The sequence below is a fragment of the Annulohypoxylon truncatum genome, assembly GCF_022578515.1.
Source record: "Annulohypoxylon truncatum strain CBS 140777 unplaced genomic scaffold F4807scaffold_37, whole genome shotgun sequence".
Taxonomy (NCBI): domain Eukaryota; kingdom Fungi; phylum Ascomycota; class Sordariomycetes; order Xylariales; family Hypoxylaceae; genus Annulohypoxylon; species Annulohypoxylon truncatum.
Window position 1 is genome coordinate 169,681 of NW_025953823.1, and position 27,922 is coordinate 197,602.

At 48.6% G+C, this 27,922-nt stretch overlaps 7 protein-coding genes across 7 annotated transcripts; 4 read left to right on the top strand and 3 right to left on the bottom strand.

The window, feature by feature from the left end:
• Positions 1-356: 356 nt before the first annotated feature.
• On the bottom strand, positions 357-3,488 carry F4807DRAFT_440595 (uncharacterized protein). The gene is made up of 3 exons (XM_047999319.1): positions 2,127-3,488; positions 1,842-2,063; positions 357-1,784 (listed from the first exon to the last, which is right to left on the bottom strand). Exons 1-3 carry the CDS (start codon positions 3,228-3,230, stop codon positions 819-821), a joined length of 2,292 nt encoding a protein of 763 aa, XP_047850571.1. The 5' UTR covers positions 3,231-3,488; the 3' UTR covers positions 357-818.
• Positions 3,489-3,569: 81 nt separating this feature from the next.
• Positions 3,570-6,399, top strand: F4807DRAFT_440598 (Annexin). Its single transcript, XM_047999320.1, has 3 exons — positions 3,570-3,815; positions 4,102-4,633; positions 4,692-6,399. The coding sequence occupies exons 2-3, from the start codon at positions 4,193-4,195 to the stop codon at positions 5,760-5,762; spliced, it is 1,512 nt and encodes a 503-aa protein (XP_047850572.1). The 5' UTR covers positions 3,570-3,815; positions 4,102-4,192; the 3' UTR covers positions 5,763-6,399.
• A 623-nt stretch (positions 6,400-7,022) lies between these two features.
• F4807DRAFT_464063 (uncharacterized protein) lies at positions 7,023-8,606 on the top strand (the record flags this gene model as incomplete). The annotated part of the gene is made up of 1 exon (XM_048002066.1): positions 7,023-8,606. One exon carries the CDS (start codon positions 7,023-7,025, stop codon positions 8,604-8,606), a length of 1,584 nt encoding a protein of 527 aa, XP_047850573.1.
• Positions 8,607-10,266: 1,660 nt separating this feature from the next.
• F4807DRAFT_243911 (uncharacterized protein) lies at positions 10,267-12,209 on the top strand. Its single transcript, XM_047994315.1, has 2 exons — positions 10,267-10,959; positions 11,015-12,209. Exons 1-2 carry the CDS (start codon positions 10,513-10,515, stop codon positions 12,098-12,100), a joined length of 1,533 nt encoding a protein of 510 aa, XP_047850574.1. The 5' UTR covers positions 10,267-10,512; the 3' UTR covers positions 12,101-12,209.
• A 726-nt stretch (positions 12,210-12,935) lies between these two features.
• On the top strand, positions 12,936-14,473 carry F4807DRAFT_440605 (uncharacterized protein). The gene has a single exon (XM_047999321.1). It carries the CDS (start codon positions 13,484-13,486, stop codon positions 14,267-14,269), a length of 786 nt encoding a protein of 261 aa, XP_047850575.1. The 5' UTR covers positions 12,936-13,483; the 3' UTR covers positions 14,270-14,473.
• A 3,225-nt stretch (positions 14,474-17,698) lies between these two features.
• F4807DRAFT_470477 (uncharacterized protein) lies at positions 17,699-23,647 on the bottom strand (the record flags this gene model as incomplete). Its single annotated transcript, XM_048002818.1, has 2 exons — positions 17,699-22,733; positions 23,235-23,647. The coding sequence occupies 2 exons, from the start codon at positions 23,645-23,647 to the stop codon at positions 17,699-17,701; spliced, it is 5,448 nt and encodes a 1,815-aa protein (XP_047850576.1).
• Positions 23,648-25,558: 1,911 nt separating this feature from the next.
• Positions 25,559-27,338, bottom strand: F4807DRAFT_470478 (Nitrilotriacetate monooxygenase component A/pristinamycin IIA synthase subunit A; the record flags this gene model as incomplete). The annotated part of the gene is made up of 4 exons (XM_048002819.1): positions 25,559-26,536; positions 26,594-26,944; positions 26,996-27,197; positions 27,254-27,338. The coding sequence occupies 4 exons, from the start codon at positions 27,336-27,338 to the stop codon at positions 25,759-25,761; spliced, it is 1,416 nt and encodes a 471-aa protein (XP_047850577.1). The 3' UTR covers positions 25,559-25,758.
• Between the last annotated feature and the right edge of the window lie 584 nt (positions 27,339-27,922).

Genomic DNA, 27,922 nt, shown 5'->3' on the forward strand with positions numbered 1-27,922 from the left:
CAGTTGCTTGGCTGGCTGAGCTATTTGCATCCATCTGCACCCAGCCTAATGCTTGGCTACGTCAAATGGTGGCTTAGACCCGAGTCTGATCGATTTGATGGGTGTAATCAGGTGTAATCTGTGGCGTATCACGTATAATTGCATCGAATCCCATTCAGCCCAATCAATTCCCGGCCTTTAAATCTAATCCGTCGACCCGTGTCGTCATCCCGTCCGTTTGATCCGTCCCCCTCTGCCCCTTAATAAACTTACCTACAATCAATATTCACATGTCATGCATTGAAAAAAAAGCGTATTGCTTCTCAACGTTTTTAACACCCCTGACCGGACTAACTTAGTGGACGGTTAGCTGCGATCAATTCTCAACTTCTTTTATGTACATATTTACAAAATACATAATAATAAACAAAGATGAAAAGATGGGTATATTTCAATATTCGGATATTATGTTTCCTTAATTATCCCCCGACTCAAGCTACCGAGGTATTGTAGACACCACTACAATTACTATCAAACCAATGGCCATGACATGTGTCGAAGGCCAGTTGGTACCTATGCAATTAGTCCGGATGTCTTCTGCGCGGCGAAGTGTGTGGGTCTTCATCATCAGCCTTACGCTCCCAACCGTTTTCCGAGATTGCTACGACTTTCCATCAAACGGAAATATGTTGATCCTACTCAACCTCTAGATGGAATCATCACCGTCCGTGATAGGCAAACCAAGTTATACAATATCATGTCTTGAACCTTTTGTGAATTTCCGCCGGACCTGGTATCTAAGGTATCTTCGAATGCTTAACCAAAAGGAAAAAAGGACTTCATCCCCCAAAGAACCGTCCCAACTCCTCGCCCTCTTCAGGGGTTACTGCCAATTCCAACAGTTCATGCGCCAGTTCCGCCGTTTCCTCCGATACTAAATCCTCCGAAAAATTGAGCCGTCCTAAACTCAGCAGGTACTTTTGTGACGCTCCCGTCGGTTTAGTTAGTTTTGCCGAAACATTTACCAAGTCGGCAGTTAAGGGGTTTGTGATGATTGTATGTAAAAGTAAAACGGAACGAGCCACCAAAGTCTGCAGCTCTCTCTGTGAATCATCGTCATCCGAAGATTCGTATCGCATATCCCCGTCGTATAGCTCGTCTATACACGACGACAGCAAGGTGACTAAACGTGGGATGGCGTAGTTATTTATGGCAAGCTGGGCAAGACCAAAAGATGATCTAGCAAAAGCGGCCAACGTCCGCAATACTCCATTTCGAACACTGCGCAGCTTATACTGATCAATATCCCAAAGTGGCTTCTCGACAAGCTGGTGTGAAATTCGCTCGATCAACGCACTCGCTACCACCTCCACCGTCCGATCAGGACAAATTGGACCGATGCTATCGGGGAAAACAGATGTACATAGCCATCTTAATATGATTAGATAATCCTCCACCGGATGCTTTTGACTAAGATGCAAGAGGACAAATTCGACCTGAACCTGGCTCCAAAAATCGATTGCTGGGTCCGTAACACCACCAACGGGGGGCGAAGCCGCGCAGTCTAAAGCTGTCAAATATAATAGCGAGAGAATCTCAGTAGTTGAGATGTTTGCGTTGAAATTCTTCCAGGTGTCTTTCGGTGGATCTCCAGGGCCCTCGTGGTAAAATCTAGGGATCGCCACCTCAAAGCAGGAGTCCATCGCGACCGGTAGAAGGGAGGGGGCGATGTATGGCGCAACAGCAATGGTATATAGCTGGAGCGTTAGATATATCAATGAAACCAAATCCATTATAGGAGCCAACTGCGAAGTTATTAGTCAGCCCCCTATTTTGTTACGATCAAAGAAAAGGGTACTTACGCAACTTTCATCCAAACAGCTACGCCACAGCCGAATCAGTTCCTCGCAGAATTCTATTGGTAGACGCATAGGGTCGTGAGGATCTCCAATAACGGCAAGTTTCTGGAAAAGTATTGATGCAAGACTCTCCGTAGGCCTTGACGGAAGCGCAAAACCAGCTAGATACTCAAAGGCCAATGGGCGACCGTGCGCAGAGCTATGGTTGAGTATCACTTTCATGTACTAGTAATTGTTAGTATATATACGTAACGGGTAAATAATCGATAGATTCGGGCCCCGACATACATCGAAGGAAGCAACCCTAGGTACGATGTTCACTGGCGAAGAGTTATTGCTGTCATCTGCGACAGGATCATCTAACATCACAACATCCTCAGAGTGGGTCTCTAGTGCTGTTACGGGACTGTCGATAGCCGAACGTTTCCTCTTTCCTTTCGTCGGCGTTCTCGTCAGTCTCGCCGGCGGTTCAACAACGGCGCTAGCCACAGCACCTGTATTTCTACCCCGTTGCCCCTTGCTAGGACTAGTCGCAATCTCGACATCTTCAAATCCGTCTGCTATCCCCCACGACTTAGCGGCAGCATTCTTCTTAGGTGTCGTAGGACCATCTTTACGCTTGGCGCGTTCTAATTCGTCCTTGAGATCCCTCCTTGTAAACTGAAGTTCCGTAGTAGCAGCTTGTTGAGCTACCTTTGCGGCCTCGAGAGCTCTCTCATGCTTGGCTACCTGCTCGGCTGCTTGTTTCTTTATGGCCTGAAGCTCGCGGTCGTGCTCTTCGCGCGTCTTTTCCAATCGCTTTCGGACGATCCCTATCTCTCCATCCTTGGTAGTAAGTCTCGTTTTTAGATCCAATATTTGGGCCTGTAGAGCAATAATGTCTTGGTTCGATGGACCAGCTGGCCTTTGCGCTTGGGACGCTTGATATCGTGGAGGGATAGACGGAGTTGGTCGAGGTAACGGAGGCGGAGGGCGAATCTGGCTATATGATGGAGCCGGAGGACGAGTTATTTGTTGATGCGGTTGACGAGAGCTAGCGGGTGGTTGCTGTTGAAGCATTGGCGTCCGAGAAGAGGAAGCAATAGGCTGAGGACGAAAACGACTGGGAGGAACAGGTGCTGGACCAGACCATGCTTGGTGCTGTTGATGTTGAGGGACGACCCTTGATGGCAATTGAGCCGTTTTCTCTGGTAGGAGGACGGAGTTCCCGCGAAGCTCATCTTCAACAACGGCATCGTCAAGGTCGTCATCCTCGAAATCGTCTACTAACCGCTGGGATTGTGTGGATTGGTACTTTTTCTGTGCTTGGGTGAATTGAATGGCATTATTTTCGAGCTCCTGCAAGACGTTTGCATTCAGAGTGTCGAAGTCGTCGTCGGAAAAGTCGTCCATGGCGACCCGTGGAGCCAGGAGTGGCTATATACAAGCCCATTGGCACAAAATCTTGTATATCTTGTATATATGTACAGCCGATGACGTTCTTGGTTTTTGTTTTGTTTTTGTCAAGGGGGAAATCAACATGGGAATGTCTTTATCTTATCAGCTAACCGTTTGGAACCGTCCTGCCGCCCACGTTTGTACAATGCGACACGCCTAGCAACGCGTTAAGTGGGAGAGATGTAAGATAACTGCATATATGTATTTACAACCTACTATATCAAACTCGATAACAGTAATTCATTGATACCTACATATGCATTGTACTTAATAGCAACTTGAAGAGCTACATGCGTCATGAACCTCCTTCAATCAAGCATGCCATACTTTAAGTACGCAAGGTTGGATCCCTCTTGATAATCCATATAAACTGGTAACCATGAAGAAATCCATACCTACCATTGACTTGAGTATGGAGGTAGTGAGCATGCAGTTTAGAGAAAACGGTTGTGATGACCGCAGCAACATGCCTATCGAGTACTCAACCGAACATCACAGGACCATAAACAGCGAGAAGACGGCATAATTCCTGAAGACCTGGTTGGTTGCCTCTCCTAACATACTACCAGCCCTACGACAACCCCAAGTCTTAGCTGTGTTTTCTCTGTATCTATATTGCTTGGCAACGGTAAGCAATCGTTATCGCGGCGGGAAGGATTTTCCAAGCTGGGAATCAATTGGGTAACAAGCGTGGCTGAATGGGATGGAAGTAGTACGATGGTCCTAGCATTCCTACCAAATCTACCAAATCTATCTGGAGGCCTCTTGTCGTCGTTGAATTTAAATTCTAGCTTATAAGAGATTTACTTATGTCTAATACCAACAGCTCCTGTCATTCTATACCCATTCCTCTCACATAATTCACGCAATTCACCTATTACTGGAACAGAATATCACATATATTTACCTTGGCAACTATGAATCCGCCAAACCAACAGTACTACGGCCAATACCCTCCGGCTGGAGGTCCCCCTCCTAGCCAACCGGGACCGTCTCATTCGGGCTATCAGCAACCTCCGCAAGGAGCGCCTTACTACCCTCCCGGAGGATCACCTGCCCCGGGCCAACCTCCATATCAGCAACCACCGTACTCTAACTATGCGCCTCAGAGTCAGCCTCAAACGAGTCAGTATCAATACCCACCCCAGCAATATGCCGGTGGCCCTCCTCAAGCTCCAGGCCAATACCCTCCAGCCCAACCAGGACAATACCAGAATCAACCATACCCCCCTCAACAGCCACCTCAAGGACAGTACGGACAACCACCGGCGCAATATGGACAGTATCCCCCAAACGCCTACCAAGCCGGTAACCCTCAGGCCCCAGCGCCTTATCCTCCTCAGCAATACGGAGCTCCTGTAAGCATACATCCCTATTTCTGATTGGCAGTCATGGTGTACTAACATTAAAATCAAGCCGGGAGCACCGGGAGCTCCTCAATGGGGACAACCACAGCAACCTATGCAAGGTTACGGCTACGGCGTACCCCCAACTCCTGCGTCACCGGGCTATGACCCGGCCCAGAGAGCGTTCTGCGCTCCCGTTGACACTTCAGCCGATGTCGAAGCTCTGCGGAAGGCCATGAAGGGCATGGGATGCGATGAGGCGGCCCTGATCCGCGTGCTCACATCGCCCAAATATGACAATCCCTGGGCAATGGCACAGCTTGTCAATGATTACAACAAGCGCTTCATCCGCGATCTAGCCAAAGATGTCGAAAGTGAGACGCGCGGTGACTTCGAAACCGCGTTACTGGCCTTGATCCGTGGCCCACTGGAAAACGATGTGCGGAACTTAATCCAAGCACTTGATCGTGCCGGCACTGACGAGGATGCTTTGATGGATGTCCTCTTATGTCGGTCCAATGCGGATATCCGCGCCATTACCGCAGAGTACAAGAGAATCAAGGGCCACGACCTGCTAGTAGATATCAAAGACGACGTAGACGACAGGATGTTCCGGCTCTATAGCATGGTACTCTCAGCCACGCGGGCCGAAGACGCGGCTCCAGTGATCGCCGCAGACATCGACCATAAAGTAACGGAACTCCAACGCGCGACCGAGGGCATTATCGGCTCCAACGCTATCTCCGTAGCTCAAATCTTCACGAGTTCCAACGCGGCGCAGCTCCATGCTCTCACGGAGGCGTACAGACGCAAGTACCACCGCTCGCTCGAGGAAGTCATCGAGAAGGAGTTCCGTGGGGACATGGAAGATGCGCTTCTCTACATGCTCGAAAGCGCTCTTGACCGGGCCCGCACAGATGCCAAGAGGCTCGAGAAGCCGCTGTACCGGACACCGCGCAAAGACCGGCTCTTTATCAATAGGGTCGTGAGTCTGTACTGGGATCGCAACCGCTTGGATGCGGCGAAGGCGGCGTACCAGAGACACTCGCAGTCTAGGGCTTCGCTGAGAGTTGCGATTAAGGCTATGCTGAGCGGGGATTATGAGGATTTGATGGTCGCCTTGATTCGTGAGAAGAGGTGATCTACGGTGGATTGATGCTAGTCTAAGTCAAGTTGCCAAGCGTTCTTGTTCATTTATTTATTTATTATCATTGCCTCTATCGTCCCCCTTTGGACCACTTCCCTCCGCATTTGCGCGTCGGTGGTGTCATATTGTGTTGTCATTCTACATGTCGCTTATGAGTTCCAACCCACGTGAAGCTTTAGAAATTCATCATTTTTTAGGCTGTCCCATCTTGTCCCACTCCGCCTGCCATTCGTCAAGTGACTTCTTCGTCTCCTTAGTTTTGCTGGCGACCTTGCACATAGGGTCCTTGGTTGCGGATGAGAAGGCAAGTGTCTCGGTAATAGTCGAGGGGCTAGCGAGGTATTCCTCGAGAGAAGTTGACAGGGTTCTCCTATCGGTTCTTGTATTAGCTTCCATTTTGCTGAACCGGAGTTGTGATATAACATTCGGCTTACGAGGACTCATTCCCTGTCCCTGGGGGATCTGATCTGGTTGACATGGCGAAGGTCTGGCTATCGTAGGTATTGAGTCTAAAGTAACTTGATGTAAACTGTCGATCTAAAGTAGAGTAATTGTTCAGATACATATGTTGAGGCGATATGACCTGAATCTTCACGGTTTACCCCTTATATATACATAATGATTCCACCCATTGCACCCATTGCACCCTAAGTTTGCTCATTATGAGAGTTAACAGCACGGTTTTCAAATACTTGAGATCTTTTAACTTTGATAGTTTAGCACAATTATGTTCCGTTTCATTCTCTTCATAAGACTGCCATTTTTCAACTGAAGCTATCACCACCGCTGTGCTTTAAAACATGATTGGCTACTTTGAGAAAAGGAGGGTATGTAGGCCGGTAAAGTCCGATCCTATGAAATGCAACAGCACGCATGTGCTGTGAAGAACGGTATGGCATGCGCCACCCACCGCATACTTATTTCAAACTCTAGGCTATCCTGCCAAAGTTTCTTCTTTTCCCGTCTGTCCCATTATTGAGCATACGCTTGGCAGCATACACACACGCCAAAGGCCATAATCATAACCTCACAGCCTACGCCACCTCTCAACCTATACACACGGTTGCAGACCTATATCTGGTTCATTCAGTCGAAGCCTAAAAATATATAGCAGCAGAAATCAATTAAATATATACTTCACTTGGTATCGTTAAGCTACCTAGCTCTGGTAGGTGAAAGCCTTCATAACAATTAGCATTCTAGGGTAGAAGGGCTAACCTGGTTTACCGTATCGCCACGTAGGAACATTATATCATGTCTAAGTTTCGCGACTTTCTCCCGGAGGGAGAGAATAGTGATAAGGAGTGGTTTCACCAGCTAAGACGTTTGGCCAACCACCGATACAAGATCCCTAGAGCTGAAAAACGTTCTTTTACACCCCAGAAGGACGAAGAATGCACCACCACATGCGAAGTATCGGATGGCAGCCGCCGATGGCCGAGGTTTCCTCTGCCCCATGATGCCGACGTTCCACATGCGGACGTAAAAAAAGGGCAATTTCTTACTAACGTGAGCGACGAGATACCTCATGATATGTCCTTAAAGTTGCCGAAGGATATATACTATTGGAATTCGTCCACGATAGTTCAGGATGAGCCTTCCCAGGATGCGTTATTGTTGCCACCGCCGATTTCCACTGCTGAGGCTTTAGCCGCTATGCGGAGAAAAACCCGAGCTTTACAGGAATCCGATATCAAGATGAAATTCTCTGCAGCGTCACAACGCTTCGACTCTTCGCATGATGAAGATTCTTATAGCATGGCTACAGGAGCCGATGATGATTCTATGGATTCTGAGCTACTATCCTTTTCAGACTCATCTTCAGACGACATTGAACATTCAGGCCTTGATGATAAAGCATATTCTGAGATCGTAGCCCTAGTTCGTGAACTAGTCACAGGACATACAACCACGGCTGCCGGCGGACGACCGCCTAACGAGAGCAGATCCTCTGAAGGCCAACCTGCACATCCGCCTGCTATTCACTTGCCAAAAAAGAGACGCCATACCGAGAAGAAGAGTGAAAATTCTGATGATGAAGAGCCCCCCATCCCGCCTTCAAAAGGAGAAGAGCAGAATAAAGGGAAAGGACGGGATATGTATTTGGCGTGCCCGTTTGCGAAGAACGACCCTTTGAAACACCAAGCTTGCTTTTCGAAGAGACTTTCAAGAATTCGCGACGTCAAGCAACATCTTGCTAGAAAACATACGCCTGAGTTTTATTGCAGTCGTTGCTCGGCAATCTTTTTGGACCATGATAAACTTCAGGCACATATTGGAAATGCTGCAGGCCTCTTCTGTACACCATCTCCTCTGTTGGAGGGTATATCCCAACACAAGCGTTCACAGTTGTCTCGCAAATCAAACCCAAGACTCACCGCGGAAGAACAATGGTTTTCAATGTGGGATATAATCTTCCCTGACCACCCAAGACCAGATTCAGCATACATAGACTTCGGGTTCTCAAGAGACTTCTGTTCATACAGAGAGTATTCCCATCGCCGAGCGGTTGTTGCAGTAGTCGAAGGATTGCGAACTAGTAGCCTTGCAGGGAAAACCGTTGTGACCCAAAACACGTGGGAGGAAGTGCGCAGAATCGTTGCCGATAGATTGGACTCGGTTTTCGAGGAATGGCAATCGAATCAATTCGTGGATGTGGTGTCACGCCCGAAGAACCCGTCCTTAAACAGCCAAAGATCAAGCATCAAATCGACAAGAATCAATACTCCAGACAGTTTCGAAGATAATGGAATTGACGTGGGAAGTCAACAGGGGCCATACGACGGAGGACAGCAACCAGAGTTGAAAATAGTCCAGAGCTCATCTGCCCATCCATGAGACATCGACGGCAATGCAATGGATATTTCTCACCATTCAAATTCTAGTGATGTTGAGTTCGGTACTTGGTGGGAATACATCGCCGACCCGAACGGCGAACCGATAATCTGGATCTTTGACACATCGGCTAACTCCCAAGCTAAGTCGGCCTTTGGAGAGTCGGGTAGTGTGGACTTAGGAGTAGAAGGCGATCCAATGTAGGAACAAATCTTTCTCACGACCGCTGTTGACGGCCAAATTTCTTACGCTAAGCCGAGAGCTTTAAAACTACGACCAATCCTTGAAGCAATTGAGTATTCAGCTCTTTTCAATTTACTGTGATTTCATATCAGAGAGGTCAATGTGTGTGAATAGGATCCAATCATTTCTGATTCGAGAATATAGAACTCGTATATATTCGTTGGAGAGATACAATATCAATTCCATACTTTTGAAAAGGGGGGCGGGGTTTCCACGTGATTTCGTGTTAAGTTGGCCAGTGCGTTTCTAGACCGAACCAAGCCGTGAAGTACCCAGGTAGAAAAAAGGCGCGCCATTTTTTGCATTTGGTCATTTTCCCTCCCGTCTCTCCGCCGCAGTGGCCGCACTCGTCATTTTTATCAGACAGGGGAGTGATAGATCTCACTTAGTGCAGGTACCTAGTATTGGTCTTATGGGTGTTTCTAGATGCCTTCGAGGCAGCAGAATTACTGGATTCGAACATATCTTTTTTTTCTTCTACAATTTCCCTTATTTACTTTGATGTTTATATTTACAATTTATGTACGCTCGTGCATTTGACTCCAAACAAAACTCTTCGTAAGGCATATTTTACACTTAAGGTTCACTTATTAAAATTAATGCAAGGACAACTGTCTACCATGTCAATTTCATAAGTGAGTGTAACCGAAGAGGTACATAGGATTTTTTGAAAGTTAGAACGAGACCCCTGGAAGAATGGCGCTGCGAGGCGCTAGGATCAAGTAAATCTTGTTAATCTTAGCGCACATGATCCCCCAAGATGGGAGGAGAGATGGCTGAGATGGGTGTCAAAAGGTAGAACCGTGCACAGCTACCCACGCTACCCACGCTACCCACGCTACGTAAACCTAGTAAAAAAAGAAGTCGCGCGACTTGACCGCGTAATAAGCCGCCAATGGCCTCCCACTATTCCTTCCCCTCTTAGCCATTCGCTACTATTGCTTGAGTTGACTTGTTCATGTTCCTTTGGTCCAAGTTCCAACTTTAACGTCACGGAAGCGACAATCTCACAACCTCAAACTACGTGTATGTTACATACTTGCATGTAGATATATTCATCATTGGGCTTCGAAATCACATTGCACCTTCTCTACCCTCGAGCCAGGCCAAGTCGCGTCACGTCTATCGGGCCAATTCTGGATCAAATGGAATAAATTGGCTTAAAGAGGTACCATTTCCACTCTTTAAGTGCAGCACGCACATTTCCCACTTTCAACACCATATTCGCCGCTTTCGCCTATCGCCTACCCTATGTCTCAGATTCTCTCTGAATGCTAATTGCTTGCTATCAGCTCAACGCGACTGGCTGCACTACAAGCTATACTGGTGTCTAATGCGTCTTGACATCCCGTGATTCCGTGAGATATCTGGGGGTCTGACGACGTAACGCGTACACCTCGCTAAGCAACATCAGCGCTCACAAAGGGAAAAATATTCCACGTTCGCTAGACGCGGAAGCCTACAGCTTTCACTATTATCTCGTCTTCGAGATTGGCTATACCTCTAAGACATATCTTGGGAATCGCGATTCACATGACACAAAAACGCGATTGATGCCAATCTATCAGTCAAACTATATACGAGTCCAATTTGACGCGACGGCCTCATACTGGAGCCTCGGCGTTTCCCCTCTACCCTCTTCACCTAACCCATACCTTCCTTGACCATGTCACAGGTCACCAGCTCAAGTGTCTCGACGGGGCCGGGTCACCCTCCACAACCTCAAAGTCAACCCGGTAGCCAGACCCTACCGACGACCAGTTATTCCGGCAACAATTCGCAAGATACTACCGCCTCTAACACCACCGATCGCATCTTCACCCCACCCGAAAGCGACAGCGAAGGTAGCAATGGGGTTCAAAATGGCCATGCATCAAGTCAAGAATCCCAATCTCAGCTTCAGCTTTTACAGCTATCACAGCTTGCTGCAGCACAGCAAAAGATCAACGAAATAGATGGGACGCCAATAAATGGTCAATCCAAGAAGAGGATGGCTGACGGCGTGGTTAAGCACACCAGAAACAGCTCAAGTGTATCACCAGTCCGCGTCGGTCATTCTAGAAATACAAGTACTGTGAGCGTGGCATCTACTGCTGGTAGTCGCATTGGAGAGGTAAATTAGTCAAGGCCCACGACGCGTCATGATTTATTTGCTAATTCTATCTTAGCTATCTGCTGAGCTCAGAACAAAGCTGTCTTACGCCATGGTCAAGGTTAACAATGGCTGGCAAGGACATTCTATTGACGAGGTCGAGTCGCTCGCGTCGCAAGCTGCTTCTCCCACCTCTAGCACTTCGACGTTACATGGCAGACACGGCGCGTCTGCGAGCCCGCGGATTCCTATTGCTCCTACACGACATAGAGCTTCAAGCAATGTTACTAGTCCTACATTCCACCACCCTTCTCAAGGCCGCACTTACGAATCATTCTGGAGAGAGGGCAACATGAAAGGGTCCACCGCGACATCGCCCATCTCCCAAGTGCCAACATTAGCCCCGCCTGCCCCTATACAACCGCGTCAGCCTGGCCAGGTTCACCCCAGACGTAGCTCCAACGCAAGATTTGCACCGGCCTACCTATCGCATCATGCTTCCCCTCACACTCCAGCTCAGCCGAGTCCATTACAAAGCACACCGGGCCAGGCGAATATCAGAACGCCTAACGTAGACCCCATACTCTTTTCTCCACACCAAAACGTACGAGAGCAAGAAGCGTTGGAGACGTTGATGTTTATGAGCAGCCCTGGAAACTCTGCTAATGTCAAGCACACGTTTCCTTCGTCTCTCCCTCCGTCGCAGTCGTCGCAGCCAGCGCAAGGTCGGAGTAGCGGACGAACAGCCCTTCCGACTTCACGATTAGGTTCTGGAGTTGAGAGTAGCAGTCAAGGACGGAAGAGCTTGCCGACAGCGCGACCGCAAACGCAAACGCAAACGCAAACGCACCACGCGCCTCAGGTTAAACGTGTGGGGTTCGAGAAATCTCCAGGGAATTATGGTGGGATGGATATTGACGACCCGCACGGATCTCCGTATAACAGGGGTACGCCACGTCGCCGAACGAACGGATCAGCTCCGAGGCCATCTCTTTCTATCCCCGCAGGCCTAGGCGGATCGTCTCGGCCAAGAACTGCGCTACGTGGCGACGACATAGAACGGATGCTCGACCGTGTGGCGGCAGATGATAGCTCGGATTCGGAGGGAGAGATCCATCTCCCCCCAAGCCGAAGAGCAAACGGCCCTCCCGTTGGTGTCTGATGTAAAAATTCCCTTGGCATCATTACCGCCGTACATGGTGACAAGAGTTCGACCTTTTTCTATCAGTTGTCTCGCGTATATATCATTTCCCGGAACCTACCGTCTTAGGATGGATCTAATTCTTGTTGTTGAATTTCGCATTCACGATCATGATGCATTAAGCTACCGGGGCTTTTCATGAGATTACATTGGGATTAAAGGAGCAAACGGCTGCATTTATGGGGAGATTCATGAGCATGATGACGGGGAAGGGAAGGGTGTGTTGGAATGTATATGTTCAAGTTGGGGGTGTTTTATCTAAGCGTGCCTCTTCCCAGGAGGGTTGTTATCGAGACAATCGAATGCATGTGTCGAATCATCTGCAATTTCACTGCCATTTAAACCATAATCTATTGTTCACATCCATGGACGCTTTAGGGGTTCTGATATAGGGGTTCGAGATATATTCGTCCTAGACAAAGCTTGATTTGTAACACAGGCAAGCTGACATTAGCGAGATACTAGGATGATGCTTGTATAACCAACGTTGATGCATCTAGGATGTAGCAACGGACAAGCGAAATCACAATATGTATTGATACTAATAGATATCCCCACATGTTCCTCTTCCTCTCTCCATTTTGCCGTTACATACATAAACTTGTCTTATGTGGTTACAGAGGGGGAATCGGTCGGTGGTAGCTCCGAAGAACAGCCTCAAGGCAGCCTCAGGGTTCGACATATGTACGTAGATCTCGAAAGAACATCGAAGGTCGACTCACTATTCAGTGAGGCGCAGCATACCTCTTAGGCTTAGATAGGTATTCCCCGCACAAAGGCTCCGCCACAGCTCAAGGTCGTTTTTCTTTTTCTTGCCGGGAAGCCGAGCGACCCTCGCATTCAAAAGTTGCCAAGGCAGTTTTCTCTTCTGCAAGCCACTGAAGCCACTAAACGCCGGCGCAGCGCGGGTCAATCAACGTGTGCATATCTCTATGTTATAGTAATCAGCTGCGAGGCAAAAGGAACTGCGCCTCCCCGCCCTCAACACTTGCGAAGACTTACGAGACCTGCGTAAGCGCTTTGGGGCTTGTGACTGGTTGACTCTTCCCTATGATGGACATTACATGTCATCGAGGGTTCATGCGTAGGTATTTAAACTTTAGGTAGCCTCTTTATTAACTCTGCCTGTCTGTTTTTGTGATTTCTTTCTTCCTCTTCCTTCTATTCAAACATCCACCTATAGACTTCTCGTAGACAATATACTAGAGAACCTACAAAAGACACCTTATTATTACTGTAGAACCAACAAACCCGTCCTTCCTCGTCCCCAGCGACGATCTCTCTCCCAACCTCCTAAATTTCCACAATCTCAAGTCCAACAAAACAACAAAACAACAAAACAAGATGTCAGCCGCAGACTACTACGGCAACAACGGCGGCGGCTACGCGCCACCCCGAAACCAATCCTCCTCATCACCCTACCCGTCGCAGCCCCAGTACGCGCAGACGCCCTCACAATCCCCGTACCCCCAACAACCCAGCTACGCTTCCGCCACCGGCGGCGCACCCTCGCAATCGCCGTACCCTTCCCAACCGACCTACGCCCAATCCCCGCAGTCGCAAAACTACCTCGCGCCGTACCACCCGCAGCAGCAGCAGCAGCAGTACGCGCGTCCCGGGTCTGCCCATTCGGACGCCGGGTACCCGCCGCCCGCCTACGGGGCGGGCGACGGGACTCCGCAAGGCCGTCCTCACTCGGCAGATCCGTATAGCTCGGACGCGAACCGCGCGCCGGGCCAGGAAGGCGAGGACGGCGAGCGCGGGCTCGGCGCGACGCTGATCGGTGGCGGGGCGGGAGGGTTTCTAGGGCATAAGCTAGGGAAGGGGAAGCTGGGGACTATGTTGGGGGGTGCGGTGGGTGCGGTGGCGGCGAATATGATTGAGCATAAGTTTGAGCGGAAGAATTCGAATCAGAGTCACCAGAGCTATGGGAGTCATGGGCATGGACATGGGCACGGGCACCATTCGCATCATGGTTCGTATAGTGGGTCGTATAGCGGGTCGCCTGTCCCGGGGGGGTATTATGGCGGGTTTCAGGGGGGCTCGCCGGGGGGGCATGGGCATCACCACCACCATGGGGGGCATGGACATCATCATGGGCATCATGGGCATCATAGCCCTGGGTGGTAGGGGTGTGATGGGGTTAAAGAATAAGGAAAAGAAAGGGCTTACGAGTGTGGAATGGATAGGATACCGGTACCTACTATAGATACGAATTTCCTTGGCTTATGGGGATTTGGAGATAAACTAGAATTCTCGCAACGGCGCACTTATCGGTCGGTATGGGTTTCTGGGAATTTTATCGCCCCCCTTTTTATGTTTTGAGGAAAGAGGGGGTGATTGAATGACGGTGCCATGAGGGTTCTTAGATGGACTTGGTATCGATATTAGCCTGGCCTGCTTTGGTTGTGCCTATTACACGTTTATTGGGGAGATGAGTTTGGATTGTAGGAGTATGAGTATGATAGATGGATATAATGTCATTCTTATTATGGTAGACATCACCTTTTCTTGGGCTTGTAATATGGGTAGGCGGTGGGATGTCGTTGTTTCTCTCGTGTTGTGTAAGGCTGACAGATAGAGTCTACGGGTTGTTGGTGCTGATTATACATGCGTTTAGGTACTCATCAAGAAGGAGAAGAGGTTGGTCGATGGAGACTCTCGGGGTAGAAGTGAAAAGGGGTAGAAGGGAAAGAGGTAAGAAATGGAGTTTAAGTCATATTGAATGGAGGGCTTGATGATGAGTCTACAGATATGAAGATCAGTATCCCTAAACAGCTACATTGCGCTTATTCTACTCACTCAGTGTAGATTTACCATAGAGGATTATAGTCGTGTTTGATGAATTTGATGCCTACGATTACTTTAGGTCACAATAAGCCTACAGCATTTACATGGTCACATAGTCACATCGTCAATTGAAAAGGCATGAGTTGTGTGCGATATGAATGAATTTCATTTCTATCATATCATCGCGTTGCAGTTTATGCTTCGCGCAGTGCTGGTCTGTAGTAGAGTGCGGTGGGCATTCCGCAGTCGTTTCAGACTATTGCAAGCGGGCTTCGAGAACTCTCTGTCGAGTCTCTAACCCCCTTTCCCCCTAGGATCTTTCACCAATTCCAGGGGTATCCTGATCTCCCAGCTGTTCCCAATCACCTTTACCCAGTACCACCATCCGTGCCAATGACTTGCGAATGTTGTTGTATGTTGTTTTGAGATATATCCCTTCCCCTTCAGCTTGGGGGTGTCGTGATGTTGAGATATTTAGAGCAGTAGACGCCGGAATCCACCGTGTGGTCGCTTCGGATGATACCGTAGTTGGTATCGAGTAGCTTCGTCGTTGTAGGACCAAGTCTAGGGATATGGTCATGATGGCGTAAAGTGGCGGTTTTTTTTATGATGGTTGTAGAGGGAGGTGAGAATCCCTCATTCGATTTAGAGCGGATGGCTTCTCAGTATGGGAAATGGTCTGCCGTAGGTTTTTTTGGTTGTCGTGATGCCTGCCATGTGATGTAGGCAGGCGACGGTAGTCGACTCGATGGATGATACTAGTCTTCGGGTTGGTGATACTGATGACGGAGCAGTACTTGTCTCTGTGAGACTCAGGAGTGGTCCTAGGTTTCTGTAAATATTTATTAGTATAAGGAACACTTCTAGTCGTTTGTGGCGGAGATGTCTTACCAATACACCTGGATCGCTCCTGTCTGCAAACCGATTTTTTGTGGTAGTTCGCATTTATACTGGTTTATGTCGAGATTTGTGAACTGTAGATATACCCCTCAGGGGATTTATGGGCGAGATTTGAGGTTTGGTGATATGAAGTTGATAAACGTTGTGATGATAGTTAGAACTGGCCCAATGATTTTTTATGGAGAGTGAGTTGAGAATTCCGTGTCGGAATTTGAGAATGTACTCCTCAGGTCTCAAGAGCATTGCGAAGTAGCTCATGTGGTGTTTTCGTTATGTCGTTATGTTGGATACTAGGCATTGATCCTGGTTCAGTGGAGCAGATGCCTTATGTCATTTTGGGGTGTTTTTCTGTTTGCCCCTCGTGCCGTTGTTGTGGCTCTTGCTCGAGATATTGATGACTCGAGCTGGTGTCAAGCAGGTTGATTTTCCTGCTAGGTTTTGTTGTTTGTTTCCGTTCGATTCCACCTTTCCCTCTTCTCCCCTTCAACTCCCCTATTCCACTCGCCCCCTTCCTCTTGATCTCCCCTTTCCTTCATATTCCATAACCCATCTTTGTACCGCTTCAGATATACGTTTTTTTTTTTTTTTTTTTTATGTTTTTTTTTGTGTTTTTTTTCTTTTTATAATTTTTTTGTTCGGTTTTTTGGTTTTATTATTTTTTTTGTTTTTTCCTTTTCCATAATTTCCCATTAACTCCTAGTAAACCCATTCCTTTGTAGCTCACTATGCGGTGAGCCGTTACCCATTACCCCCTATAACTCCCATTACCCCCTATAACTCCCATTACCCCCTATAACTCCCATTACCCCCTATAACTCCCATTACCCCCTATAACTCCCAATAACTCCCAAACAAACATGAAAATCAGACTTGTTTCCCCATGGTACTGTCATATCGTATCGTGAGAAATCCTTGTGAATCTTTGGTGTCGATATAGTCGGGCTCTTGCCACTCGAGCCGATGAACGAATCTCCCAAGAGGGAGGAGAAATAGAATGATGAGAGAAAGAGAGAATTGTGTGTTATGTAAATATGCATGTTAAGGTCTTGCCATCGACCTAAACATGTCTTCTAATATGGATTATCCTGGGCTCTTGCCATCGAGCTGGATATCCTTTCATAAGGTCGAGCCTCTCTAACTGGGCCGACAGATATAAACAACCACCAAGCCTTGCCATCGGAATGGGGCTGTTATCTAGAAAGAAGATAAGGTGTGCGTAATATAAACCGGAGGTCGGACTGCTAATAATGAGCCGACATGTATGCTCCACGATAATGGATGACCAGACTCTTACCACTCGAGTCGGTTCATCAGAAAGGGCGGATGAGAGAAAGCAGGACGAATAAGAACCTATGAACCAGGAGAGAATACCAGAGAGAATACCAGAGAAGAACTCAGAGAAGAAACCAGGAAGAAGTACCTATGAAGCATAATACAAGACCAGAAAGAAGAAGATGCAGACCCTTCAACAGAACGAGAGAAGGATGTGATCGCGAAGAAGATAAACTAGCTTAAGGTGTCGGCCACCTCCCAACTACAAAATGACGACGAGTTCTCGCCAGACCAACACACCTACCTCCGCTAACCCAAATGACAGAATCTCGTGTCTTATAGAGATACCACTCGTAAGATACAACACCAGCAGGGACACCGTGCTGGGGCACCCCCGGCAAAAACCGACCTGCGGCGAAGCAGGCCGGCGCCGAACCGGCGAAGGTTCGACTATTGGGGGCACGAGATAGACTGTCAAATGAGAAAGCAGAATGTAAGTGGTCGGTCAACTCGGTCCGTGGGTGGGCCCACGGTCCGGAGGCGATACTGTCGTCGTGATTAAGTAGTCAGGAAGTGGCCTAATTCCCCATCACCAGCTTATCTCTTCTTTGATCCACCATTCTTCGGCCTGACGAGAGGGTTGCTGTTTGCGTGCCTCTTCTCTCTTCTCTTGTACGCTTCAAAGGAAATCTTGGCGTTACGCTTCTTCCACCAGAAAATGAGCGTGTCCTTCTTCTTCTTCGCAACCGCTTTCCGAATGGTCACTGCCCAGCGTCGCATGACGGTATTATGTCGATGGTTCCGGTTGGTATTCTCCCACATGGCCTTGAGACGCTGTTCGTCATTTGCGTCCCACTTGTGCGTAGATGGCTCCTTATGGTGGTACCCTTCGTCATCGATCCAGAAGAGCTGTTCGTCCTGCTGCTTCTTGATCCGCGCGCGCTCTTCGGCCAGCTCTTCTCCACCGAAGCCAAACTTCTGCTTAGAGCGTTCCGTCGTATCTGGAACTGGCTCCGGCTTCGGGCGTGCCATATTCTTAGCGATTCTAGCCTGCTCTTCCTCTCGTTCCTTCTTCGACTTGCAGGAGACTAGATATCCCTTGGGGATTTCATGGAACGCAGGGGCGCGGTCTTCGAGATTCAGCACAGGCGGAGCAACGCGAGCGGGACCGGCATGTCTGGTCAATTGGCCGGCAGCGTCGAGACGAAGCAACTCTTCTAGTGGACGGGCCTGAGGCTGCTGTGGCTCGGGCGGTCTGGGTGCATGGGGTCTGGGTGCATGGCTGGGTGTGCCATTCCGAGCCGGCGTCGTCTGGGGGCACCAGTTCCTTGGGTTTGTAGGAGATGGTTCGGAAGTAGGAGGTGAAGTGGGAGGTGCTGCAGAAGTTGAAGCGCCGTAGTTGCTGCTTCCAAAAGTGGGAACCACGAATGGTGGCACAGGTTCCCACTCCACCTCATCATCGTCGTCGTCGTCCGTTATAACGGGGCCACGGGCTTGCAACACTGATAGTGGGAGGTGGGCAGGTTCCTTCCCTTTGCCTTCATATTCCTCTTCGTCATCAGACATAGGGGTGTCTAATGGATCTTGGGTTGTGACGTGGTTGGCTACCTCCCCTGCGCCTGCATCCTCATCCTCGTCCTCAGACATAGGGGTGTCTAATGGATCTTCGACTAATGACTCTCTGTATGCTCGAGAAGCCTTTTCTTCTATTTCCGGCGGTATGGTGGCCCACGGTGCATCTTCATAACGCGAGTTGCCAAGAGCTACCATCATGAGGTCCGCATTAGGATCATCTTGTTTGCTGGACCAGGACTCCGGAAATTTCGGGCCGGATTTCAGGTTGAACCCATTCATGTCGAACCCCTTCTTTTCCTGTCCTTTCCACCCAAAGAGCATCTGCGGCTGCTTCGCTGCTGCTTCTTCCCCTGCCTTCACAACATCCTCTGGGAGGGGTTTACCATCCAAGGCGTCGAGCAACATCTGTTCAAGCTCATCGTCTGAAGATTCATCCATGGCGGTATCCGTCGTGGCTTCTTCCATATTGGGGACGGTTTCCGATGTCCCTGGTGGAAGATCTGTTGACAACCCCATAGGGGCTTCTGGCGCCACGCCCGTCGAGGATTGTTGAGCCTGAGGAATAGTCCATGCCCGCTGCTGTGGGAGGACCTGCGGTTGCTCGTTGGGAATCTGTGGCATCGAGCCCGTGGCTTGTTCTGCCGGGGAATTCCATGACTGCGCCTGTGGGTGGTTCATTGACTGTTCCTGTGCGAGATCCTTTGGTTGCTCTTGTGGGAAGGCCTGTGGCTGCTCGATAGGAACCTGTGGTGTCGTGCACATTGTGACTTGTTCGTTATGGAGATTCCAAGGCTGCGGCTGTGGGAGATTCATTGATTGCTCCTGCGGAAACACCTGTAATTGCTCATCGGTAACAGGCGGCACTGTTCTTGCGGCTTCTTCCATGGCCAACATTTGCTCCTGTGAGAAGGCTTGCGGTTGCTCACTAGGGCCTTGTGGCATCGTGCCTGTGGCTTGTTCCATGACCAACATTTGCTCCTGCCATAAGGCTTGCAGCTGCTCACTAGGAACTTGTAGCATCTGCTGTATGTCTTGTTCCATGGCTGACATTTGCTCCTGTGTGAAGGCTTGCTGTTGCTCTTGAGGAGCTTGTTGTAGCATCTCCTGTACGGCTTGTTCCATAGCCGACATCTGTTCCTGTGTGAAGGCTGGCAGCTGCCCGTGGGGAACTTGTGGCATCATGCCCATGGGTTGTTCCGCCTGGAGATTCCACGACTGGTCCTGTGGAAGATGCATTTGTTGTCCCTGAAAGAAGGCCTGCGGCTGCTCCTGTGGGAAAACCTGTGGGAAAGCCTGTGTGAAAGCCTGTGGCTGCACGTTGGGAACTTGCGGCATCATACCCATGGCTTGATCTGCCTGGGGATTCCATGACTGAGCCTGTGGAAGATCCATTTGTTGCTCTTGTGCGAATGCTTGCAGCTGCTCGGTCGGACCTTGTTGCATCGTGTGTACGGCCTGTCCCAGAGCCGACATCTGCTCCTGTGTGAAGCCTTGAGGTTGTTCGTTAGGAACTTGTGACATCATGCCCATGGGCTGTTCCTCCTGGAGATTCCACGATTGCGCCTGCGGAATATTCATTGGCTGCTCCTGTGAGAAAGCCTGAGACTGCTCATTGGGAACCTGTGGCGCCACGTTTCCTTGAGCCTGTACTCCTATGTAGCGCTGTTCAGGCTTTGGCAGAGGCGGTAACTGTTTGCCATTCTTGCAAATCGCGACGAAGTCATCTGAGTAGTTGAAGTCGGTTGTGGGCTGCAGAACTGTTTGCGAGTGACGAGCGTGCCAGACAGTGCCAGTGTAGATCTCTTCGTCAGTTGTCGGCTGGTGGGCACTTAGTCCCGGGATTGTCTGCTCGACGTTGGGTTGTCCGAGGGCAGGTGCCTCAGGATAGACAACTGCAGGCTCAGAGACGGCCGGCTCAGTGACGACAGGCTCAGTGACGACAGGCTCAGTGACGACAGGCTCAGTGACGACAGGCTCGGTGACGACAGGCTCAGTTGGCCCAGTGACGATGGGCTCAATTGTCTGAGTGACGATGGGCTCGGTTAGCTGAGTGACGACAGACTCAGTTGGCTCAGTGACGATGGGCTCGGTTGGCTGAGTGACGATAGGCTCGGTTGGCTCAGAGTGATCATGCGACTCAGTCTCCACAGGTGCAGGAGCTTCAACGTTATTGACAATAGGCTCAGAAACAACTGCGTCGGTAACGTTTGACTCCACGATGTCAATCTTAGGACTGGCTTGTTCAGCACTGACCGATTCAGTGGGCTCAGCGTGGTCACTTGACTGGATGTCAATCAGAGGGAGCTCAGTAACAGTTTGGCTCGGAACCTGAGTGGCGATGACGGTTGGCTCAGTGATAACTTCACCAGCAGTGCTGGGCTGCACGATTGTCGGTTCATGGCTGGCCTGTTCGATATGGTCGTTTGGCTCAACGATAGTTGGCTGAACTCCAACGACAACTGGCTGAACCTCAACGACAGGTGACTGAACCTCAACGACAGGTGACTGAACCTCAACGGGAGGTGGCTGAACCTCAACGGGAGGTGGCTGAACCTCAGCCTCTGCAGGCTGACCAATGGCGGTGTCAACGGTAGCTTGTTCCGTAGAAGTTGTATCGACAAGTTCTGGCTCCACGATGCTCACTTCGATAGGAGCAGCAGTCTGAGTCGTGATCGGAGAGACAGGGGCGCTCTCTACGATGGACACTTGGGTCTCATCGGTGCCAGCGACTGGTGCTTGGCTAGTAGGCACCTCCGCAACGACAACATCGTCATTGGCGGTGGCAACATCGATAGCAGGAGACTCCGATTCTTGTTCCTGCACGACAGAGCTCGGCTTCTTAACAAGGACATCTTGGGACTCTGCTGCCATCTGCTTGGTGACGACCTCCGAGGGTTTGGCGGACTCCTCGGTAGCTTGTTGACAGGCCTCTTCAACGGATGCCTCCTGGAGCTTGGCGGGCTCCTTGGTAGGCTCCTTGGTAGGCATTTGGGCACCTGTCATACCAGTGACCTTGTCCATAAACGCCTCTAGTGCCTTGTCAACACTGCGAGCCATTACTCTTTCCATGGTATGTCCCATAGTTCGTTCCATGGTTCGCTCCATGGTTCGCTCCATAGTACGTTCCATGGTACGTTCCATAACACGTTCAATGGTACGTTCCATTGATCGTTCAAGAGTTCGGTCAATTACTTTCTCGACAGCTTTGTCGAGAGCCTTCTCTAACTTCTGCTCGACTGCATTGTCGACGAACTTCTCAATCTTGTTCTCCACTGCCTTGTCGACTAACTCCTTGATTTGCTGCTTGGTAGGAGCAGGAGCCTCAGCCTTGATAGGAGCCTCAGCCTTGGCAGGAACCTCAGTCTTGACAGTAGGAAGTTCCTCCTTGGCAGATGATTGAGACAATTCGGCAGCCTCACGCTCCGCCTTTCTCGCAGCAGCAGCAGCAGCAGCCGCTGATCTCAGATACGTTCGGGAGACGCCTGGCGCTGGCTCGGGTGGCGCGGAATTGGTGATATCCGGCGAGTCCCAACGCTTGACGCGTGATGAAGCTGCTTTGGAAACAGCATCTTTGGGAGCAGCGGCTTTAGGAACAGCAGCTTTGGGAGTAGCAGCTTTAGGAGTAGCAGCTTTCTGCACGCCAATCTTGGGATTGTCCACTCGTGTCGTTACTGCAACCTTTCCGGAGCTGACCTTGGTGCCGGCATCGACGGGATCGTCTTTGGTCTGAGGAGCCTGAGTTGCTGTCTGAGTCACCTCTGGCTTTGGCTTATCCGCTTTAAGATCAGGTGACTGTGTAGAAGCGGGCGGTGCCTCTGGCTTCGGCTTGTCGTCTGCCTTAGGCTTGTCGTCTACCTTCGGCTTGTCATCTGCCTTCGGCTTGTCGTCTGTCTTCGGCTTGTCATCTGCCTTCGGCTTGTCATCTGTCTTCGGCTTGTCCTCGATGAGACCAGGTGACTGTGTGGAAGCGGGCGATTGACCGTGGACGGTAGCTGTGCCACGTTGAAATGAGGACAGTACTGTTGTACAAGCACGGAAAGTACCATTTATACCGGCGCTGTAATAAGGCATGTTAGTGATTATCTCTTTTAACTAGGAGCATTAAGACTAAGCTAATTTTTATCAAAGTAGCCGTGAATGTGTAGCTTGATAAGGAAATTAAGGGTGATGATTTGGTGGATGGGGAATCCGTATGATTGAAGAGGGTATCGGGCTGAAGTAAAGGGATGGAAATGTATACAGGATAAGTTTGTGTAGATGATGTGATGATGAATAGGGATCCATTAAGGGGTTTGATTGATAAAGGGTTGCGTGACGAAAGAGAGGGGCGGATTGATGAGAAGACATATTTTAAGAAGGGTATTTGTAAATAGTAATTGACACGGAATACTTCCGAACGAGTAGGTTGGAATGGAAGGATGATAGCACTGGTAATGATGATGATGATGGTGGTGGTGATGGTTGGTGTTTATCGATGTAGGTAAAGGTTGGTGATGATAACGATAACGTCAATGGGCAACGATAAGTGATACGACGAAAAGAAATTAATAGAACTTACGTCAAGTGATAATTCAGGGCAGAGAAGATAAAATCGGGTATGACGTTGATACCCACGGTCGAGAAGAAGGTTATTGTGAATGCTCGATGGTCCTGATCTAGGGTCGCGGAAAGCATCTTGAATGCGGCGACAACGTGGACGGCGGGACGCTGTAATCCACAGAAATAACGACAAGCACCCATCAAGGCGATGCCGTAGATCTCTTGGGCGACATCGTGATGGATAAGGCGGTCGACACCGATGGACAGAGCCGCGTTGGTAACAAGCGACGAGATATTTTGTCCGGGGTGATGGCCATCACTAGTACACTCAAGGAGTAGGATCATGAAAATGCCGATCATGGCGCCAAAGAAATTGGCGCTCACGGCGTCGATGGCGAGGAACAAGGGTACGAGAATGGTAATGGCATACATCTTGCTTGGCGGACAAGATGAAGGCGGAAGGGGATAGATGAATTAATAATGCGCTTACACCGCGCCACGTAATACGAAAACCTGATAATATCTGCAAATCTGGTAAATCCAGACGAATATCGCGAGAAAGTAGGGAGAGCGCGCAATAGTGCGCATAGAAAGAGGGTGACAAGAAGATAGAAGCGTAATATGAGTAGCGTTATGTGGTTCGGAAAGAAGAGCGTAGATAAATGAGGATGAAAGTAATGTGAGTAGGATTGTGCAATTCTTAAAGAAGAGCGCAATTAACAGAGAGTAAAAGTAAAGTGCGGAATGTGCTATGGAAATGTAAATGATCGAGTGCTTATTTGCTTGAGTTGGCTGGTAACAGTCAATAGCAGTCAGTAGCGGAAACGATCAAGATAGCGCATGGGGAAAAAAAAAAGAGAAAGGAGGAAAGGTTTGGTGTGTGAATATGCCCCGCGTATATATAGAAAAAAATTCGTCACTGACCCTCGGATTGAATCAGCCGAATCACCAGTGTCCCGAGCGACGAGATCAGTCAAGATGTGCATGGGCCAACTGACATGCAGTTGTTCCTGCCAGAAAGTAATAAAATGCCAGCTGCCTAGTGGTGTATACAGTACCGATATAGCTTTAACGGTTTAATACTTTACTAGCCTTGTATTGGTATTTCTAGCGTACCTAGGTGGTGGCCTACTGACCTCCTGTACTGACCTATGTGAGGCCATCCCGATTATTCTATTGTACCCACGCACATTCGATTTATTGAAGACTCGCAGAAAATCAGTTATTTGTACTGTTTAACACCTAGGTACCAAAGTATTTCGAGTAGAATACAATATAATATCGAGATCGATGATTAATTATTCGAGTAGAATACAATATAATATCGAGATCGATGATTAATTAACCTACATCACCGCCCGAATAGGGAAAGCCAACTTAATCACGTACGCGTGTACCACGATGATTTCCACGGTGATTATGGATTACTGGAATAAATTATTGATTCCTTCCTGAGAAAATCGAAGCACGTAATAAATAACGGTACAGTACTTCATCGCATCACCCACAAGCAAACACACAGTATTCGGAGCACTTCCCCTTTCTTTCAATAATAGGGTGTATTCTACGTATCTTTATGCCAAGGTACCTAGGTAATCGTATATCCAAATTTAATCCTTTTCTACGAGTCTATCTTATGCCTGTGAATTCTTTGAAATACATATCCGCGAAAAATTAAATCCATTCTCTCGTCATCTAGCGAAGAGCAGCATGCTAGTTGGATTAGTTGTAGTGATTAATGGGGAGACTTATCCAAGGTTTTCGATTTGCTTGAGTATCAAACATTGCCGATGATCAATCAATGGCAGGAAACGCGAATCCAGACCGGATTCTCCCTTCCCTGGCCACAGAAGGTGACGCCTCGTTCACCAAAACAAACCGATCATTGACCGTGAAGCTGATAGGTACGGATATTCATGACTTGTTTATGTATTCCTCAATTATATTTATTTTCTATGGCGACGTTATGTCACGTCCAGTCAAAGTACAGTGTAGAACGGAACACATTCACACCAATTCCATGATTTTAGAAGGCGTGAAGTCGAAAAAGGGGACTTGGCATTTTTGTGATTGGTCAGGAAATAGACCCACTTCCCGATCTTAGTGCGCGATAAATCTGGGGTAGATCTGTGATCTGGGGAAGCATGTACCCAAGTACTATGCGCTATACCTAATTAATTTAATTTCTGCACCTGTATCGGGATTTTTTATTTTTGGAAATGTCCGAAATAGGTAAGGTGTATTAAAGTACGTACCTAATTCTTAATCACATGGACCAGATGGACTTGATTTACAGTAAGTGCGTACCTGCCTACGTACTTGTAAATGATGCATGAACCATGATCAAAACTCAGCGCGTACTGTGCCTTGCTAACACAGTACCACAGTATCACAGTATTACGGTACCGTATCAACACAGTAACAGCACGTGGCAGACAGTAACACGCCTTGACCACATCACCGTCCCGCTCCACCTGGCACTTTTTATTCTTGCAAGAGTATTGCTATGTACACAGGTACCTTGTACGAAAGAAGCCAGTATATCACTCCGCTGGCCATTTATATTTCGACCCTGGATGGTCATCCCTCAACCTGGGTCCAAGCCCGTCCTGGAAATAATTCTCCCGTGTCGTAGTAGCAGCATAATCATCCCAGAACACTCCCCTTGCCCGCAGTTCTGGCAGAAGATATTTGATGATATCCTCGAAATCACCCGGGTTGACAGCATATGAAATGTTGAAGCCATCGATCCCGGCTTCGTCGATCCACCTCTGAAGGGAATCCGCCACCGTCTTCGCCGACCCAATAGCCCGGGGGTGAGCGCCTCCTATCGCCAGCTCCTCCGCAATCCTTCTTTTTGTCCACTTGACATCCTGCGTCCCCGGTACCGTCGCAGTCCATGATGAAATCATGCTTTGGATCGCACCGGGGCCGGTGAATTTGAAGTCTTCGTCGTCGCTCCATTTGTCTAGGTCGACACCGGTCCATCCTCCGAAAAGCGACATCGTCCCCTCGAGGTCAGCGTATTTTAAGTAATCTTCATATTTGGCTTGAGCTTTCTCGTCTGTTTCGTCCACGATAATCAAGACTCCCGTGATAAGTTTGATCGTAGATGGATTGCGGCCGTTTTCAATAGCGAGCCGGCGGATGTCGTCTGCTGATCTTTTCACTGCTTCTGGTGTCATGCCGGGTAGGAACATACATTCGGCGTGCTTCGTCGCAAAGACCTTGCCGGCGCTACTGGCACCTGCTTGGAATATAAACGGTGTTCGTTGGATTGAAGGTTCTGTTGTAATTGGGCCGGTGGATTTAAAATATTTTCTAATAGGATTTAAGACAGGGAATATACGATGATATGGTATTTTCTGTGTTGCTTACCCTTCGTGATTAATCTTTCTCACTCGGCCGGGAACGGAGTACTGCCTGGTTTCGTCATTTTCTACAACGGCGTCGTCTCTCCATGAACTTTCCCACAGCTCGTACGTCAAATTAATGAACTCCTCCGCGATCTTATAACGTTCGTCGTGCTCGATTTGAGTTGGCAGGCCAAGGTTTCTCGCCGCCGACTCCAAGTGGCTTGTCACAACGTTCCAAGCTACGCGACCTTTGGTGAAATGATCGAGAGTCGCAAATCTCCGTGCAAGCAGGAATGGATTCTCGTATGTAGTTGATGCCGTGACGCCAAATGATAGGTTCTTTGTCGCTGCTGCCATCGCAGAGATTGCTAGACTTGTTACTGTTAGAAAATAATCTGATATGATGGATGTCCTACACTCTTACAATGGATCATTCATGGGGAGCTGGGCGGCTCCAGCGAGAGCAGGATCAATGTTTCCTTCTCCTTTATATACGCCGTAGTGACTGAGAACATCTGCGATGAATAGCCCATGAAACTTTCCAGCTTCTAAGATCTTTGCCAAGTTAATCCAATACTCGATATCTTTGTATTTGGAGCTATGGTTTCGCGGATGCCTCCAAAGGCCTGCTAAACTTCAACATCACGCTCTTAATGTTAGATATGAAGAATTAGACCCATACCTGCGGCGAGATGACCAGGGGTACTCATGGAAAATGCGTTCAAGATCCATTTCTTTGGACCTTGTTCAATCACTTGGCTTCCCATAGCGTTTTTGTTGTGATTAGGTGTCGTATTTAACAAGATCGCATCGATTTACTAGCAAATACCTATGGATTTGGTGTCAATTATCTCTTAATTATTCAAAAAATGATTGATTCATCCAAGCTACATCAAATTGGATTATAAACTTGATAAATTATCGAGATGGGCTGCTACGCCTCAGGATTGAGTCCGAAAGCGGATTCAATAGAGCAATCGCCATTTGAGCTCAGGTCACGTCATCGAATCACATCAGATTCATGTAACATCACATCCAACCTCATATCCAATCAGATACAATATTTCAGAAGTATGTGCCATTTTTCGGAAAGTATTCCTTGTTATACAGAGTGATCCGATAGTTCGGTAACCTCCTGCCGATGTACTCTAGCTAGGGTTACCTGGAGATATCTATGGCTATAGACTAGGAGTATCGCGTAATCCTTTCGGCGATAGGATACTTGGGAGTATTTAGGTGAATACCCCCAACTTATTTTTGCTTGTAGAAAATCTCGTCGCCAAGGGTTTTGATGGGTGCTTCGTAAAAAAATAAATTTAAAAAAAATACATTGGTTTGATACTTTCCCAAC

Excerpts from the sequence above, each read along its gene's own strand:
- F4807DRAFT_440595 (XM_047999319.1), bottom strand. The coding sequence starts at position 3,230 with ATGGACGACTTTTCCGACGACGACTTCGACACTCTGAATGCAAACGTC. Across the intron at positions 2,064-2,126 it reads CTAGGGTTGCTTCCTTCGAT|TACATGAAAGTGATACTCAA; the intron begins GTATGTCGGGGC and ends AACAATTACTAG. Across the intron at positions 1,785-1,841 it reads GCTGTTTGGATGAAAGTTGC|TTGGCTCCTATAATGGATTT; the intron begins GTAAGTACCCTT and ends ATAACTTCGCAG.
- F4807DRAFT_440598 (XM_047999320.1), top strand. The coding sequence starts at position 4,193 with ATGAATCCGCCAAACCAACAGTACTACGGCCAATACCCTCCGGCTGGA. Across the intron at positions 4,634-4,691 it reads CTCAGCAATACGGAGCTCCT|CCGGGAGCACCGGGAGCTCC; the intron begins GTAAGCATACAT and ends ATTAAAATCAAG.
- F4807DRAFT_243911 (XM_047994315.1), top strand. The coding sequence starts at position 10,513 with ATGTCACAGGTCACCAGCTCAAGTGTCTCGACGGGGCCGGGTCACCCT. Across the intron at positions 10,960-11,014 it reads CTGGTAGTCGCATTGGAGAG|CTATCTGCTGAGCTCAGAAC; the intron begins GTAAATTAGTCA and ends ATTCTATCTTAG.
- F4807DRAFT_440605 (XM_047999321.1), top strand. The coding sequence starts at position 13,484 with ATGTCAGCCGCAGACTACTACGGCAACAACGGCGGCGGCTACGCGCCA.